Here is a 19167-nt window from a genome sequence, read left to right on the forward strand (position 1 = left end):
TACATGCTTCCGCTCATTATTTGATACTTGCATTGGATGTCGAGTATATGTGCATTTCATGGAGCGTCTTTTGACTTTACTTTAAACCGTGTCGCCTAGATTTCATTCGTATTATAACGTTGTAACTTAACTATTGGTTGAACAATTCTTGTAAACTTTGGGAACAATCTTTATTTTGAAATGAAGGCGACATATTTTGGTCAAACTTTGTCTTAAAGACTTACGACCACGTAACGGGACCTAAGTAGACGGCGCCGTCAAACATGATTTGGTCGGGTCGCTACACTGATGGCCCGAAAGCCCGAACGAATCCCGAAACGCGAAAACACGCTTACGCGATTAAAAATCCGGAAAGATAACAAACGCGCGACGAAAAATAAATATAAATACACCTAATAATAATATGATCATAAAATATCATATTTAAAATATTTAGGATTTAAAAATCCCGAAAGCTCGACCGTTGGTTTAAAAACCGAAAAGATTCGCCGGATGGAAATCCGCGAGACGTAGAAACGTATAAATTAAAATATGAATACATATATTCACATAACACATAATAATTATTATATATATATTATTGCAAAAATAATAATATAGGTCATAGAAATGACGTGGCACACTAACAGTTAACGGTCGTTAAATAATTAACGGAAAAAGATAACTGAAAAAGTAGGGTCGTGACAACGGGAAATCTACAAAATTATATAGCATGGATTTCATTTATCAAGGAAACTTTTACTTCTTCAGAAATCTCATCTCAATTGGAACATATTTACTATTTTTTTAGTTATACTTAGAAATCTTTTTTTGTGGTAAAAGGTTAACAACCGACAATCCCGATCGGAAGTGGCGAAACTTGAACTTATTAATCGTGTGGGCAAGACCGATAAGAACGATAAATTATAAACACATCAAGTTGAATAAGTACAACACTATTCAGTTATACACTTATACTTAAGTTATTATTCATTATTTTATCAAATAAAAAGTATTAAAGCATAACTATTTTACTAAATACATAAAAGTAAAACAAAATAAGTACTACTTTATTATATAGAAATTTTGCTTTTCAAAAAAAAATTATATAGAAATTTTAAATGTACCTCAAACAATAAGTTATTTTATGTACGGGGAGATGTGAATTGAAATTGTTCAGAAGAAACGTCATTTATAGGTAATTCGAATTTTAATTTAAGTTTTATGTTTCAATTTTTTAATGGGCTATTAGAATTTGTTTGATTAGGAATTTATGCTTGATCTTTTTAATGAATTATATGGATTAACTTTTTGATTTCTAGTTTGGGTGGGGTATGAAATAAAAAAAACTACTTATCTGAAGCTCCGCATATATCAAATTGCTAGCTACAAAATAAAAGCTAGCTGGGGCATAACACCTCTCCATGTTTCATGAATCTTACGCCCCTGCCGACCAGCTCATAATCAGCTTATAATTTCATAATACGAATGACATACTTGACTTACTCAGCAGTTGTGACTATGAGGGTGTCAGAGTTCGAACCCTTGTACATATTTATGGCAAATTACCCTCTGCATATTTATGGCAAATTGCCCCACCCATTATCACAAATTACTTAAATTATTTTTTGGAATTTTTTAGTTCTTTTCGTACATAAGTGAACCAATTTTCATTTTTAAGGACCAAAACCGAACATTTTTAAAAATTATGAGTTACATTTGTAATTAATACAATTGTAAGGCGAGCGACTTTCATTTGTGTTCAACGCGTATACCTATTGGATCGTAGTGTTCTCTGTCTGTATCTCAGCTCAAAACCCCTAATTTTCTTTTTTAGTAGATCTAAATCTAAAATTACTGTTTCAAATGGATGCTTTAGATTCAGTTTTTGAGCCATTGAGAGAGTTTTCAAAAGACAGTTATCGTCTAGTCAAGAGATGCCACAAACCTGATCGTAAAGGTACTAATTACATACTTTTAATTAAATTTACTCGTTTTAATTCCAGATCTCGATCTTATGTTTCTGAATTTAATTATTGATTTATTTTTATATATGCAGAGTTCTCTAAGGTAGCTGTCCGTACGGCTATTGGATTTGTGGTGATGGGATTCGTAGGGTTCTTTGTTAAGCTCATCTTCATTCCTATCAACAACATTATTGTTGGATCTGTTTAGAGGTAAATTTTGATTTACTTTATTGCGATAATTCTATAATTAATTGATCTTTAATAGTTAGTAAAGTGTTGATTTGATCTATGCATGTGCAGTGGATCATGTTCTTTTGATGATGTGTAATTGAGCTTTCATTATTAATTGTAATGTAATTAAAGTTGTAAACGTTTTTATATATAAATTAATATCAGTATCACCGTTCTCAATAATTAACGGCTAATTAGGTGTGGCCTAACAATTCTTGAACCCTTGTCAATCTTCTGAGGTTGATAAAAATTGAGTACTCCGTATCAAACAATAATATGAAACATAACCATCTCATAACCCTATACTAAAAACAACTCCATCCTCTCCCTTCATTGCAGCCGTCGTTTCGTCGGTGATCAGTCGAGGCCATCCTCATAACTCTCAGGTAGTTGTTTCTATCTCGCATCATCGTTCACTTCTTGTTTTCCGGCTAAACCGCCGTTAGCCACCGTCAGCTACCGTTAGCCGCCTTCAACCGCCAAAACCTTATCTTTTTAGTTTGTTTTTACTCGGATCTGAGTTTTTTGTAGTAGATAGTGGACAAAAGTTTATAGTGGTGGTGATGGATGGAGGACGACACCTGTGGAAAGAGGACGATGGTGGTGATTCCAGTTCGACTATGGTGGTGATTGCAAGAGTTTAATGGTGGTGACCAAAGTTCTCCAATGTTGCTTGGCGAAAGTTGACGGTGGCGATCGACGGAGTTAATCACGTTTAACGGTAGCAAACAGCGGTTCCCTTTCAAGGACAAAGGGAAAAGTAAATCCCACTTACCTAACTATGTATTGATGTTGAATGATTAGTTCAATTATGATTTCTAATATTTTGAGTCGGTTTAAACTTCAAGTTACAAGAATGGCTGCACACTGCAACTGCAACTTGCAAGATACGAACCTAGAGTAGCGGATCCAGTAATTTTTTTTTGACGGGAGCAGAAATAACTAGAAAGCCATTAAATGTTGTCCACTAATCTGAAGGCGATAACAGAGAGGCGGGTGTTCAAAAAGGCTTTGAAGCCTTCTAAGCCTAAACAACTGAGCCTCATAATGATATATTAATACAAAAAAGGTGTGACATTTTCAAAAATCAAGGTTGATACATACCTTCACTGAAGCACTTTACGTATCTCATGTTCAATCTCTTTAGCTTCACATATCTCATTACGTTATCATATATTTTCATTTGAAGCTTTTTTTAGTTGAGTTTCCAATTCTACAATCTTCTCTTTGACAATTCTCAAATTTTCTTTTACTATTTCTTCCTTTTGAGTATGTAATTTCTGCATTTTCTTGCTTTCTGTTTATTTTTCTCGCTTATATATTCATTTAATAGTTTTTCTTCTTTCATTTTCATTGTTAATGAAAATTTGTTGTTTTTCCTTCTAGCCTTCCATTTGTTTTTTCAATTTCTTCATTTCTTTATTGTGTGTTATCTTATTCAACTCAAATTATTTTGTCAACTGATCCAATTCTCCCATGTCATTCTGTTGCAACTGGTTATCCTCCTGCCCCAAATTGCTTTCTTCGATCTTACTTTTTTGGGCCTTTATTAGTTTAATTAATAATTAATACCATTATTTGCTGATCCTTTTCACGAATTTGAGTATGTTATTAATTAAACTAATGAAGGTATAGAAAAGAAGATCGAAGCAAACAATTAAAGGCTGGAGGATATCCAGTTCCAGGAGAATGACATGGGTGAACTAGATAAGTTGATAAAAGAAGTTGAGTTGAATAAGATGACTCACAGTAAAGGAATGAAGAAATTGGAAAAACAAATGGAAGCCGAGAAGGAAAAACAACAATTTTTTCAATAAGAATGAAAGTGAAAGGAGAAAAACTATTAAACAGAAATATGAGGGAGAATAAAAAATAGAAATCAAGAAAATGCATGAATTATATATACTTAAAAGGAAGAAATAGCAAAAGTAAATTTTAAAATTATTAAATAGAAGATTGCAGTCAAATCGGTAATGTAATGAGATATGTAATGCTAAAGAGACGAAACATGAGATACGTAAACTACTTTAATGAAAGTATGTATCAACCTTGATTCTTGAAAATGTGGCATTTTTTCGTATTATCAGTATCACCATGAGGCTCAATTGTTTAGGCTTCTTGCTTCGAAGGCTTCAAACCCTTTTTGAACACCTCCCGGCCTCTGTGCTATTTCCTTCAAATCACCGTAGTGGACAACCTTCAATGGTTTTCTGGTTATTCAACCATGTTTGCTAGATGACAAGGCAGCGATGAAATTTATATGATTAAGTGTCCAATAGCTATGGAATACAGTATCATTTTTGGGTTTGGATTTATTTTTCGTTGCCTGAAATTTGGATTCAGGTGACATCCATCCAAATTGATTTTGGGTTGTTTTGTTGGTAATGCAAATATCTTGGATGTTTAGCTATAGGGATTATCAAATAATGGTTGGTATGTTACTACAATGTTTATTTCTTTTCATCTCTATGGCATGAAATTAGTTTTGGTTATGGTGATGATGTTTTTGTAGTGGTAGATCATGAGCTTAGCTTTTACACGTATATGTGACGTCTTTAATCTAATACCCGTTGAAAGCAATCAAGGATAATCTTGTAGGGACCAACTTAATTAAAATTGTAGAATTAGTAGGATGACATGTGTATGCAAGAAGAATGTGGCAGGGTTCCTCAAAATCAGGTGGTTGGCAGAATACCATAAGGATATTGGTTTTGAACTTTTGATAACATGAATAAACGAGCGGTTCAAAAAGATAAAAAAGATCGAAACCAACTGAAAGAGTGAAAAGGAGAAGAGAAAATGGTGTTGGTTCCTCCAAGTAAAGGTGTCATGTCAAACTTGGAATTCTTCTCTAAACATTTATTTACAGACTTAGAAGAAGGATTGTGTGTTTTTGAGTGGCCATATATGAATAATTAGTTGTAATATCTCGTAACAATAAGTTGTGTCTTGCATATTATGCACTTCGTTATAATAGTTGTCTTCAGAAGTGACATTAATCTTTATTACTCCATAAGACTTAAGACCCTCGTATGTTAAGAGAAATTGTGCTAGTTAAGTTGGTTTGGTTAACAACTATACATGTGTAATTTGCTACTACTAAAGAATTTTACTCGTTGAAGTTGTATTTTGGCTAACAAGTACATTTTTCTCTGGCTTTCAGGTCATACAATTGGCAAGAACTGTATGGAGGGCATTAACTATGTGCAAAATGGTTTTAAAAAAACAAGTGATGTATTTGTAAGAAATCTTTTTGGTGTTCTTCTCAAGTAGAATGACCTTTGCTGTTTGATACCTCTTTGTTAAAACTTGTAGTGGATTTTACGTCTTCTGTGTGTTTTAGTTTACCTGTTTGCATCGTTAGCCTTATGGGATTTACTTGGGCTCAATGTGCTACGAGTTTTTGTTTTATCTTCTTAGATTGCATTTATGTTACGCCCGCTGAGATACCATTGAAATTTGAAACTGTATATCCTTTCCGTGGTTGATTGTTGGCTAATATCTATTGAAGTAAAATTTAAAACCCTCGCTTACCTTGATTCTTGTAACTGAGCCGCCATTATGGTCATGATTCGAAATACTATCATTACGAGGTTCAGTTATATAGGCTTCTTGCTTGAAGGCTTCACCCCTTTCGAACACCTCTTGTGCCCGTTTCTCTGTTCTTGCCTACATATAACTATAACAAACAACCTTTAATTGTTTTGGACATGCTTGGCAGATGATTAGGCAAAAGAGAGACTGGCCTGATCTATTTATAGGGCAGTGATGAAACCTCAATGGTTAAGTGTCTATTTTTGGATTTGGGTCTATTTCCCGTTTGATGAAATTCGAGTTTGGGTAACATCGAAATGAGTTTAGGCTGTTTGGTTGGTAATGTGAAATAATTTTGGTTATGGTGATGATGTTTTTATAGCTGTAGATGAGAAGTTTGATATGCTTTTACATGTATCTATGACGTCTTCAATCTTGATTACTCACAAATAAGCAAATCAGGGCCACCATGTATAGTCTGCAAACAGCCATCTTTCTTTTTGTTCAGTCTATTTTGAGTGGGTTAGATTGGGTGAGTGACCTTTGTTTGATACAATGCTATGCATGCTCACCCCATTGTCCCACGTGTTCTCTTAGAACTGGATAGTGTTCTTTTGTACAATTGTACCTCACTAAAGTGTACTGTACTAGACTTGATAGTATTTAAACATATTATTATGTTGTAACAAGCCAAAAGGTTTTTCATCTATCAATGTTTTAAAAGGCACTACATTGAAACTGAGAAGTACAAGATACGGAGTACTAGATACGCCACCATTGCTTCGAAGTAAAAGAACATTAGTACTTATAGGCAACATCTTTACAAAAAATATAGTAGTAACACACAGAAAGAGGTAATGCTTTGTGAAAATGCTATTTGGCTCCTTCATGAAACCTTTGTAAAGGAAACATATGTTCAACACTATCCATGTATTACAATCAGCAATCGGCGTTTTCAACGGCGACTTCACTGGCGGTAGTTGAAGCCAGCACCAACAGAGGTTCAGTAACAGCCCCTTCCCTAAGCTCCCTTCTTGCTTTTCTGCGTTCACGCTGTAACCTGAATGACTCTCTCTTCCTATTTCTATAACTGTTTGGGTTTTCAGGCTGCACTTCACGTGGGTAAACACTTACCTGTTGTTTTTGAAAGTATTAGACAACTATAATTGTATAAGGTTATGTTCTAGTTATAGTTTAGGGATACTTAATGTAATTACACCTTCTATATATATAGAAGGCACAATACTCTGAATAATACACACAGAACTTACAAGTTCAATATCTCTCTTCCTCTATTCTATCATCTATTATGGTATCAAGAGCTGTAAAGGCCTAAGTCCGGCAACAATTCTGGCAGCCACTATTCCGGTAACAATTCCGGCAGCTACTATTCCGGCAGCAGTTCCGGAACAACAAAAAAAAAAAAAAAAAAAAAAAACTGACCTTTAAAACTCAAAGTATGCTCTGTGAATGCAGCGTTGTCGGAACGTTCACATCAGAAACGAGCTTTTTCAGGTCGTAACAACTAAATCCGGTAACCCACAAAATCACCGCAACTCAATACAACCCTAATCAGCCAAATTACCAACACAACTACATGCGGAATTAAATTCCGAACACACGCACAAATATTTCAGCCGCAACTGCCACCACACGCGCCACCACGCGCCACCACAGCCGCCAGAAATTTTCGACTTTCTTTTTCGATCTACATCAATCCGGCCAAAATCAGAGAAAACCGCCAACACCAATACGCTCGGAATCAAATTCCGACCAAACGCTGAAATTTTCAGCTTTTTCCGGCAAATATTCACCACCGGCCGCCGCTGGCCGCCACTGTACACCGCCTGTCCTATTTTTGTGTCTTCTGGAACGAGAAAAAAAAAAAAAAAGAGAAAATGAAGTTTTAAACCCTTTATCTTCTTTTTATATCTCTCCTACCTACTCTAGATATTTACTTTTACTTTTACTTTTTTATCTTCTTTTAAGTTAAAAAAAAAAAAACAGAAAAAAAAGGACAACAAAAAAAAAAAACAGAAAAAAAAAAATTATTATTACCTTATCTTTTTTTTTTTTTTTTTTTTCTATATCTGAAAATGGCAATGCTAGCTTCCTTTACTCCAACAGAGAAAGCCGCACACAACTCTCACAAATTTGGTTTCATTTTATCTTCCACGAACTATGGTTACTGGAAGACCATGGTTGAACCGTTCTTCATCACCAACAAATTATTTGACTACATTGATGGCACAATCCCTTGTCCACCTACAAATGTACCATCATCAGAAAAAGATGAAGAAACACAGTCTCAACCACCAAACCCCAATTACATTAATTGGGTCTCTAATGATGCTCATATAAGAATGCTCCTCCTTTCTACCATATCCGAAGCATCATTCCAACATGTTCAAGGAGTAACGTCTCGTGATCTCTGGTTGTCCCTTGAACGTGCCTACGCTCCTCACACTTCCTCTCGAGAATACACTTTGAAAACCCAGCTTCTCAGACTACAGATGAAACCAGATGAAACAACCGCAGACTACCTAACTAGGACTCAAGAATACGATGTTGCGCTCGCTAACATAGGTGAAAAGATGAAAGAAAAAGATTTGGTGATGCTAGTTATATCAGGACTACGAGAGGAATACAACGGTTTAAAATCAAGCCTTCTGGGCCGCGAAAAGCCCCCTACCTTTGTAGACCTTCATGGTCTGCTATCAGACCACGACTACATGATCAAGAAATCTGTACCCGACATTCCTTCGGCTCAAGCATTCACGACTAGCACACAAAGTCGCAATTCACCAGCTCCTAATAATGTCTTGCCCGCTTCACAAACAGATCAGCTTCAAGCCATACAATTGCTTTTATCTCAACTTGGACTCCAAGCTCAACCTACCCATACACCGGCTGCACAAGCCATGCACACTAACCGATCTGGCAATAACCGTGGTCGTGGACGTGATTACAGACGTGGACGAGGCAACTATAACAACAGAAATCAAGCAAGTAATCGAAATTCATTTAACTGGGCTTCTAATCAAAACACAGTTTTTGGCACATGCAACAGGTGTGGGATTGGGCACATCCCATCTCAATGTCCTAATCGTAACCCTGCTACTATGAGACGACAGTCACCTTCAGCCAACTTTACAGAATATCGCTCCCAAGCGTCAACCTCTTGGATCCCAGACACAGGCTCTAGTCACCATGTTGCTCCAGACCTATCCAACTTTGGCAACTCCGAGGTCTACTACGGTGAGGACAATCTTCATGTTGGCAATGGTAAGGGTTTACCCATTCTACACGTTGGTTCCTCACATTTTTCGTCTCCAAACAAAACATTTTCCCTCAAAGACATACTTCATATTCCTGAAATAAAACATAAACTACTTTCTGTACAAAAGTTTTGTCTTGATAACAATGTGTATTTTGAATTTCACTCAACTTTCTTTGCTGTGAAGGACAAGATTACACACACTACCCTCCTCACGGGTCCAAGTAATGGTGGTCTTTACTCCTTCCATCTTCCTCAGTCTTCACCAGTTCACAAAGTAGCATTCTCCACTACCCGTGCATCTTCAATTACATGGCATCAAAGACTCGGACATCCACATCCACAACTTTTGAAGTCCATGTTATCTAAATATCATTTGCCTTTACAAAATAAGTTTACAACCACCTTTTGTGATTCATGTAATGTTGGAAAATCCTCTAAACTTCGTCTATTACCATCTACTTATAAAAGTTCGCACATTTTGGATTTAGTCTTTTGTGATGTATGGGGACCTGCGCCTGTTACCTCCTTCGATGGTCACAAATACTTTTTGCTGTGTGTTGATCACTTTTCACGATTTATGTGGTTTTTCCCATTAAAACTCAAATCTGATTTTTACGCCACCTTTAAGCAATTTGTGGCAATGGTTGAACGACAATTTCAGACCAAACTCAAATCTGTCCAAACTGATTGGGGAGGTGAATTTAGAAATCTCCATCAATTCTTTTCTCCACTAGGCATCAATCATCGTCTTTCCTGTCCTCATACAAGTGAACAAAATGGTTTGGTTGAAAGACGACATCACCATGTTGTTGAAACCGGTCTTACTCTACTCGCTCAATCACATGTACCACAACGTTTTTGGCATTTTGCTTTTGGAACTGCAGTGTATCTTATCAATCGAATGCCATCCAGAACAAACTCAGCAACCTCACCCTTTGAACATGTGTTCAAACATAAACCTGATTTTTCATTTCTTCGAGTTTTTGGGTGCCAATGCTACCCTCATCTTCGTTCATACAACAACCACAAAATGGATTTTCGATCTACACCTTGTGTATTTCTTGGTTACAGTACTGCCCATCATGGCTATCGATGTTTCGACCCAAAGTCGGATCATATTTATATAGCCCGTCATGTTCGATTCAATGAGCAATCTTTTCCTTTTAAACAATCTGATACAACCATTTCTACACATCCAGTCAATCCCTACATCTCTAAATATCCAAATCCTACCTCACAAACTAAAGATTCACCTTCCACAGTTCCTAAAACTCATTCTGTCCCACCAGAACCACAAAATACCACCACTACACCGCTTGTACACGGCACGATCGAACCACCTATAATTCACACATATCATCGTCGCTCAAAAACCTCCTCATCACCAGCTAAACAAAGTCACAACCAACTACCTCAGACTACTGCTACTACTACCACCACTTCCACAAACACTGAGCCACCTCCTCGTTCTCGACCAGCCAATCTTCGCCCCAATCCAAAACAAATCCACCAACATAAGGCCACCTCCTATCATACAAGAGGTCCCTCGTCCGACACTGAACCAGCAAACTTTAGCATTGCTAACAAAGATCCTCACTGGCGTAAAGCCATGACTGAAGAGTATTCAACGTTGGTGCGGAATGGTACTTGGTCACTAGTACCTCGTGTTCCAAATTCTAATGTGGTTGATTGCAAGTGGGTATACAAATTAAAACGGGATCAAACAGGGGCAGTACAACGCTACAAAGCACGTTTAGTTGCTAAAGGGTTTCGACAACAACCAGGCATCGACTATCAGGAAACATTTAGCCCCGTTGTAAAATCAACAACCATTCGTGTTGTTCTCTCCTTGGCTGTGTCTCAGAAATGGTCCCTCAGGCAACTTGATGTACAAAATGCCTTTTTACATGGTGATCTTCACGAAACAGTTTATCTACAACAACCACCGGGATTCGTCAATTCAGCTACACCAAATCATGTGTGCCTCCTTCACAAAGCCTTATATGGATTAAAGCAAGCACCTAGAGCATGGTTTCATCGACTCTCTACAGCACTTCATTCTCTTGGATTTCATGGGTCGAAAACGGATACTTCCTTATTCATCTACTCTAATGGGAACACTCTTCTATATATGCTTGTGTATGTTGATGACATTATTTTAACAGGGAACGATACAAAGGAAATAGATAGGGTGGTACAAAGTCTCAGCCGCTCATTCGCTATTAAAGACATGGGTAACTTGTCTTATTTTCTCGGGATTGAAGTCACAAGGAATGGTAACGACATGATCCTATCACAACGCAAATACATACATGAACTTTTGGAACGCGCCGACTTATCTAATGCTAAACCGGTTTCATCTCCCATGATAACCAACGCAAACCTTGCTCTTGGTGATAGTGTAACATTTGACAACCCCGTTCAATACCGTCAAATTGTAGGTGCCCTTCAGTATGTTACATTGTCTCGACCGGACATCACTTTCGCAGTCAACAAAGTATGTCAGTACATGCATTGTCCCACGATAAATCATTGGTTAGCAGTTAAACGAATTCTCCGTTACTTACAGGGCACTGCCAATTATGGGTTTCAATTTATACACGGCTCCGGAACAGTGCTTCATGCCTACACTGATTCCACATACAACTCACTGACTAGCTTCTCTGATGCTGACTGGGCAGGTTGTCCAGATGACCGTCGATTCACGGGAGGATATGCTATATATCTAGGTTCAAACCTAGTATCATGGTCTGCACGAAAACAAAAGACTGTCTCTCGATCTTCAACAGAATCTGAATACAAGGCCCTAGCTGACACAGTTGCAGAACTAACATGGCTTCAAGATTTATTACGTGAACTTCGTGTGCCTGTTAAATCAGTTCCTACCTTATGGTGTGATAACCTTGGCGCTACGTATCTCTCAGCTAACCCAGTCTTTCATGCACGTACAAAACATGTAGAAGTTGATTTTCACCTTGTTCGGGAAAGAGTTGCTCAACAAAAACTTTCAGTTCAGTTTATGACTACTGACGATCAGATTGCTGATATCTTCACCAAGCCGTTGTCCTCATCGAGATTTCTTTTATTACGATCCAAGCTACAAGTCGTATCCCGCCCTTAGCTTGCGGGGGAATATTAGACAACTATAATTGTATAAGGTTATGTTCTAGTTATAGTTTAGGGATACTTAGTGTAATTACACCTTCTATATATAGAAGGCACAATACTCTGAATAATACACACAGAACTTACAAGTTCAATATCTCTCTTCCTCTATTCTATCATCTATTAGAAAGCATATGCAAATTGTTTTAATTGAAAGTGGCTGAAACAATTAACTTTAGGATTTTAAAAAATTAGATTTCACCTTCTTCCTATCAGGTCCAAACTTTTCAAATTTGACCAATCCATCAATTAAAGAGAAAATGGTGTGATCTTTGCCAATCCCGACATTCTTTCCCGGATGGACCTGAAAATGTAGAGGAGAACAAAGCTATTACTGAGAGTAGGAATTTGGTGTGCGTAGAAGCGTATTAAATAAAAAACTTCTGGTCTTTTTAAGTTTCTAATTCAAAACTCAATTTCTTGCATCAAACTGGAATTACTACCTAGGGAACCTTAAACCCTATGCACATAACATTATAGCAGCTATGGTATTTCATAAAGAATAGTAAGTAGGTCAATACTTCATTGACAGAGACCTTGAAAGCTAGACAAATCAATAAATCACACACAAAATTTCTATTTTCATGCATCTATAACGCTAAAGTAATACCAAATGTGCCTAAATTATTTGCTTTAGTTTTCTCTACCAATTATTGTATCATATCCAGCAACGAAATATTTAGGTCTACATTTCGGGATACATTTTTAGGTCTAAGAAGCATTTTTCAAAACGGTATTATGATAGAAGAGTGGTGTTCAAAGCATAGAAAACACAACTCATCATACACAGCTTACACCCGAATAAGATAGTTCTGCTTTAGCAATAGAAAGACTCTAGCTTTTGATCGAAGCTCAAACTTGTTTGATATATTAGAGATATCATCAAACAGTTAATAGAAGAAGAGCAGTCATACAAAGGCCTACTCCAAATCATTATGAGACAAAAAGCTAAGTTAACACACTACATCTATATTCTGGTACACGAGGTATTTCGTCGGCTTTAATACACCTCTATTTATAGTGAGCCCATTACATTAATACACCTCTATTTATGTCGTCTTTGAAACATTTCAAGCTAAAGTAAATGCTAACTCCAGTAGAAAATGCAACTAATGACCTGAAAGTCTCGTTAGCAACTGCAAAATGACACACACACCACCAATTTCATCCATTACTAAGTCTCTAATACAAGGTATCAAGTTTCTACAAGTGAAGGGGCCCAAAACTAAATAACCATCAATGCACAAACATATTTCTAATCTATTATCCATATGATTCAGCTAAACTAAAACACTAATCTACCTTTGTTCCACGCTGTCGAATGATGATTGCGCCAGGTTTTGCTACCTGATCACCATAAATCTTCACACCGAGCCTCTGACCTTTTGAATCACGACCGTTTTTAGTACTTCCGGCTCCTTTTTTATGCGCATTTTGAATTGTGAACGGTGTTCTCACTGGTAACGAAATTGAAACCTTACTAGCTGTTGGAACAGATCCAAATTCTCCTTTGGAGAACGAAGAGGATGAACTCGAACCAAATGAGAGCCCTTTAAATGCTCCAATTAAATTGAAACTAACAGCTGTCGCCATCACACTGCAAACAAAGTGTGTTACAATTGAATTTATAAAAAAATGTATAAATAGGTTTAGGGTTTGGTGTTCTTCCTCGAGAAAGAAGTGAAGAAATTGTTGATGATTGCTAGCAGGAAATGTACCTTATCCTTATTGTATTTGGGTTTATGGAGATTTTTGTGGATAAATTTTCTGATCTTTCCACGTTTGCTAGTCAACATTAAAACCGGCTAGCACTACATTGAGCAAGTGTGAGCTTCGTTCAACAAGCTAAACTCTAGTGGGTGTATTGCTGACTAACTGATTTTTCATAAGAGAGGTCGATGGTTCGATCCTCACGAGCCGCATGAAATGTTTATCTTAAGGTTACCGGTCTATTTCATCAGTTACGGAGGTTGCGTGCGTCTTTTGCTCTAGCGTCATTTGAGAAGGTTTTAACATACACGATGTCTGTATGTATTCACTGTGGGAGTTTCCTCTCGAAGAACGTGTCACACCTCAAATAGGGCCTGGTTTATTTGTGACTAATTATATCAAATCACAATTGTATAAACGAGAACGACTCTATATGAGACGTTTTATAGAGTTTTGCAGCGGAAGATATATAGATTACAATGTATTTAATGAACAACGCATTAAATGTCTTTAATTGATATGATATGTAATGAAGACTCCAAGCATGGCAAACAATCATCATCAAATTAGCAAATGCAAGTCTTTCAAATTATCCATGAATGACTCGTTGAAATGTTGCTTTCAATTAGCAAATACACAGCAGAAACATTATGTAGGACCTGAGAATAAACATGCTAAAGAGTGTCAACCAAAAGGTTGGTGAGTTCATAGGTTTATCATAAATAATGATTTCAATAATAGTGTTAGACCACAAGATTTAATAAGAGTTGATTGATATAGAAAGATCAATCTAAAAGTATTGCTGAGTTTGTAATATCGCGACTAAACAAAAGTTACCCCGTGACACTTGTTATTCGTGTCGTTGAATCATTATTATGTAGTCAAAGACCAACGGTCAACTGACTAGAGACGTCACTCTCAGTAGCGCTACTCACAATAACTAAGCTTGCATCTTATACCTAAGCAATTAACGATATTACGGCAGGGATTTAGCATGACAAAGCATGTATATAGCATAAAAGTTTGAGTACTTGTGTCTAAACGTAAAACAGTTATAAAAGTTGCGCATGTATTCTCAGCCCAAAAATATATATAAAAAGGGAGCTATGAAAACTCACGATACTGTATTTCGTATTTTACGAGTATGATGGCACTGAACAAGTGCAGAGTTGTCCTCGGATTCACGAACCTATATCAAGTATATATATTAGTAACACATATACTTGTAATCGAATAAGTTTATATATATGTAACGACCCAAACCGTTATCCAACCGAATATGCAACAATTTTTTTTTATTCAGTATAGGTGCGCGGCGCGCACCACCTTGTGTGCGCGGCGCGCACAAGGCCTGGCAGTCCGCTGTCCAAAATTTCCATTTTCCCGTTAAAGATCTCCCACTTCCCGACACTTTTAGACGAAACGCTTTTCACAACATTTTATACTAGTTAAAACTAACACGTTCCAATAATAAAATGAGTTTTACGAGACCGGGCTCACATCGGCCGTTTTACGACTTTCGTACAAAATACAAGTTTTCAACCACATGATTTTTAACACAAAATAAAGACCGAGCATGGCGATTGGGGATACGCTACCCAATCCTAATCAATCCAAAAGCAAGATCTTCTAAAGCAACTATGCGAGCCCACTAGTCCCACGCTTACCCGATCCACCTCATCCATGCAAATCTATAAAAAAAGTCAACAACGAGAGGGTAAAGCTAAAGCTTAGTGAGTGAGAATATACTACATACATATATATGCATAAAATGGACACGCCACACAAGATAATCAAATACCGCAAACTGGAGCATCCAAGCATAAAGGCAAGCTAAGCTAAGCATACCGTACGATCACTAAGCAACAAGTTAAGGATACATCAACAAACATAAGTTCACCAATGACAATGTGAACAATGCCGATAAGCTACATCCGGAGGGGCTAGCTATATCACAACAATACATCAATATATATATATATATATATATATATATATATATATATATAACCATAAAGCGTACAACACCCAAGGTTAACCCCTTAACCCAATACCAAAAACCAAATACCACAATGAAGATTGGCCGAACTACACGATTCTTAGTAAATCCGCATTCACACGAGACTACTATCTTCATTACCACAATAACATCGAGGTTGGCCGAACTACACGAGCCTTAGTGAATCTGCAACCACACGAGATCACTACCTCAATAAGATGACCGAACTACACGAGTCATCGTGAATCCGAACTACACGAGACTCACTTTCTCAATAAGATGACCGAAACTACACGCGTCATCGTGAATCCGCATCCACACGTGATCCACTTGTAACATCCCGCCTTTTTCCGTTTACTTTTCCGTTTAATTATTTAAAGTCCGTTATATGATTATAACATCTCTCGTTAATACGCGTTTTAAAAATATTTCGTTTAGGTAATTCACGCACCCGCAACTGAACTCGAGGGACTAGTTTCGCCAAGGGAGCAAAGATGTGACTAGTTTTTGACTAGTCAACACCCTCCTCCCTTCTTTTTCATTTTCATTTCTCTTTTCTTTCACTACTTCCATATTTTCTTTCAATTATCCATTTCCAAGATTCATCATCTAAATCACATCTAGCAAGCTTCAATCAAAACAAATTACATATTTGGAATCCTTGCAACTTCTTCTTTGATTCCATACCGATTTCATCAAGTTTGGGTAACTTTCTAAAATCACTAGATTTTGTGTTCTTGATGTTTTAAACTTATAAAGTTGTTAATTAGTGTCTATGGCTCAAGTCTAACATGAATATATGATTTATATGATTTATATGTTCGATTTTGTTATTTGAAGTAACTAGCATGAACATAAACTTTGGTGTGTTTGATTTGGTGATTTGGTTGTTTGAATGATGTTAAATGTCATAAATGCATGTATTAAATGTGTTCCTAACATCACTAGCTTCAATTTGATGTGTAGGTTGCTTTAGAAAACTCCATAAACTTGATTAGTGATTTTGGTGAATTTGGGTTAGGGTTTTGATGAACTTTAAATGCATTTTTGATGTATTGAATGCCATGAATTGTTGTTGGTAAGTGGTTAGTTAGATTGTATGTTTGATTACCTACGAAACGGCATGTTTTATGTATGCATTAAATGCCCGAATCATAAATGTGCACTTGTAAAATTTGAAGCATTAAATGTGTGCATTGATTGATCATTTGATTTGAAAAGTCGGTTATTGCAAATAATATTTTTCGGTTGGTGAAATGTGTTTAGTTGGGTTCCTTGTCAAATTAGCTTTCTAACGATATAAGGTGCGAGTTCTAAGTGTTAGTGGTTTGTGATTTATGCTTGAAAGAGTTTTGATTTGAGACTTGGACATTTGAGACTGACCAGGTACCAGCTTCCGTTAAATGCCGCGGCGCGGCAGTCTTGGGTCGCGGCGCGACCTAAGGCGTGTCCAGGTTCTGACCTACTTGTCAATTATATGAAAAATGTTTGGCACGCTATGGACCTCTGATTCACATGAGACTTGTTCTAACATGCTTATATATGAATAAAAACCTCAGAAAAATAGTTCGGGACCCGACCCGAACGTGTTGACTTTTTCGTTGACTTTGACTCGACCAAAGTTTGACTTTTTGTCAAACTTAACCAAATGATTATGCAACCTTCCTAACTTGTTTCTATACTTGTATCTTGCATAAAACTTGACAATTTGATTCACATGCTACATAATCGAGTCATAACGAGCCATAGGACTAATTGAACTTCTTTGATCAAACATGATTACCAATATTGATACAACCTATTTGTTTAGGTCAAGACTAGTATTGTTCTTTGTTCACGTTACTTGTCGAAATACTTATTACTCGTGCACTCAAGGTGAGATCATAGTTCCACTTTTACTCTTTTTGAACTTACATTTGGGATGAGAAAACATAAACGTTCTTTTTACTAAGTGAACACAAGTACAGGAAAACAAACATTCTACATACGAGTTTGAACAAAAATCCTCAATTCGATTATCATTAGTTACACTTGCCGGGTGTAAGCGAGAACTTATGTTATATGGCCATATGGGTTTGACAAACCCTCATTCAAACGGTTCGCTACCGTTTACGAATGAAATATATTTTCGAGAAACAGTGTATGTTCTAACACTATTGTGATGAGGTTCTATGGAAGGAATGTTAAGCATTGATAATTGGGTGCTCGTGAATATTAACTTTTGGAATGTATTACTATTATATCAATGTTACAAATCTTGTGGTTCACTTGTACTTACTTACTTAAACCTATGATTTCACCAACGTTTTCGTTGACAGATTTCTATGTTTTTCTCAGGTCCTTGAACGTTTTGTGATACATGCTTCCGCTCATTACTTTTGATACTTGCTTGGATGTCGAGTATACATGCATACGTGGAGCGTCTTTTGGCTACTTTTAAATTGTGTCGCATATGTTTCAATTGTACTTTAAACTTTGTTATGTAACTAGTTGTCGAACTACTTTGTAAACCTCGAAACATCTTTACTTTTGAAATAAATGCGACATACTTTTGGTCAAACGTTGTTTTGAAGACTTATGACCACGTAACGGGACCTAAGTGAACAGCGCCGTCAATGACGATTTTGTCGGGTCGCTACACCACTTCTCCAATCACAACTCAATACCAACCCTTCGCCATTGGGGTTGTATAATCCACATCACAAGCATATGTGATATCGTACACACGAAGTGTGCACCTTGCCAAAGGTGGTCAACCAAAACGCACAACCGTGCCAATTGGACCTATTACGCAAGTCCATCAAATCCACCTATATGTGAAGTGAGCTCTATAACCGAGAACCACTTCACCCGACCCGCACCCATCCTACACATATATATGCACATAGGATATTAACACTTACCTTGTCACCTTGATGAATGCCACCGAATAATCCGCAACCCGTCAATGGAAAGTACCTATTCCATTATAACAAATACAACAACACACTTAGAGTGGATTTACAAACCAACTAAATTCGATACTTAGTGCAAATTTGACCAATTGCACTTACAAACAAAAAACGCGCCCAAACTAACCAATAATCACTAACACAAGTGAGAATGGTCCTTATATGCCAATTTAACCCAATCGTAAGTGTTAAACACTTATGATTCTCAAATTCACCCATAAACCCTAATTTTGACTTATTTCAAAATTAGTCTTTCAAATACACTATAATGGGTTCCAACACTTCCATAATCACTAAACCTAGTGATTAAACCCAATTACAAGTCCTAATCATGGCCAATTTGTTCACCAA

General features: G+C 36.8%; 2 protein-coding genes across 4 annotated transcripts; one reads left to right on the forward strand and one right to left on the reverse strand.

Annotated features, from left to right (window-relative positions):
- The first annotated feature begins 1749 nt into the window (after positions 1–1749).
- LOC139899712 (protein transport protein Sec61 subunit gamma-like) lies at positions 1750–5663 on the forward strand. 2 transcript variants are annotated; one of them, XM_071882555.1, is made up of 3 exons: positions 1750–1939; positions 2039–2156; positions 5341–5663. In XM_071882555.1, exons 1-2 carry the CDS (start codon positions 1846–1848, stop codon positions 2152–2154), a joined length of 210 nt encoding a protein of 69 aa, XP_071738656.1. In that variant the 5' UTR covers positions 1750–1845; the 3' UTR covers positions 2155–2156; positions 5341–5663. The 2 variants fall into 2 exon arrangements, with proteins under 2 accessions (XP_071738656.1, XP_071738657.1); XM_071882556.1 differs by lacking the exon at positions 5341–5663 and adding an exon at positions 2517–2563.
- Positions 5664–6499: 836 nt separating this feature from the next.
- LOC139899711 (large ribosomal subunit protein bL27c-like) lies at positions 6500–13989 on the reverse strand. 2 transcript variants are annotated; one of them, XM_071882554.1, is made up of 4 exons: positions 13875–13989; positions 13459–13753; positions 12359–12460; positions 6500–6845 (listed from the first exon to the last, which is right to left on the reverse strand). In XM_071882554.1, exons 2-4 carry the CDS (start codon positions 13747–13749, stop codon positions 6651–6653), a joined length of 588 nt encoding a protein of 195 aa, XP_071738655.1. In that variant the 5' UTR covers positions 13750–13753; positions 13875–13989; the 3' UTR covers positions 6500–6650. The 2 variants fall into 2 exon arrangements, with proteins under 2 accessions (XP_071738655.1, XP_071738654.1); XM_071882553.1 differs by lacking the exon at positions 13875–13989 and having other exon boundaries at positions 13459–13854.
- Positions 13990–19167: the final 5178 nt, after the last annotated feature.

This window comes from Rutidosis leptorrhynchoides, chromosome 3 (assembly GCF_046630445.1).
Source record: "Rutidosis leptorrhynchoides isolate AG116_Rl617_1_P2 chromosome 3, CSIRO_AGI_Rlap_v1, whole genome shotgun sequence".
Taxonomy (NCBI): domain Eukaryota; kingdom Viridiplantae; phylum Streptophyta; class Magnoliopsida; order Asterales; family Asteraceae; genus Rutidosis; species Rutidosis leptorrhynchoides.

Bases quoted from the DNA above. Each gene is read 5' to 3' on its own strand.
- LOC139899711 (XM_071882554.1), bottom strand. From the start codon at position 13,749: ATGGCGACAGCTGTTAGTTTCAATTTAATTGGAGCATTTAAAGGGCTC. The intron at 12,461-13,458 runs GTAGATTAGTGT...CTACATTTTCAG, and splicing joins TTCGACAGCGTGGAACAAAG to GTCCATCCGGGAAAGAATGT. The intron at 6,846-12,358 runs GTGAAATCTAAT...CAAAAACAACAG, and splicing joins TTGGACCTGATAGGAAGAAG to GTAAGTGTTTACCCACGTGA.
- LOC139899712 (XM_071882555.1), top strand. From the start codon at position 1,846: ATGGATGCTTTAGATTCAGTTTTTGAGCCATTGAGAGAGTTTTCAAAA. The intron at 1,940-2,038 runs GTACTAATTACA...TTATATATGCAG, and splicing joins CCACAAACCTGATCGTAAAG to AGTTCTCTAAGGTAGCTGTC.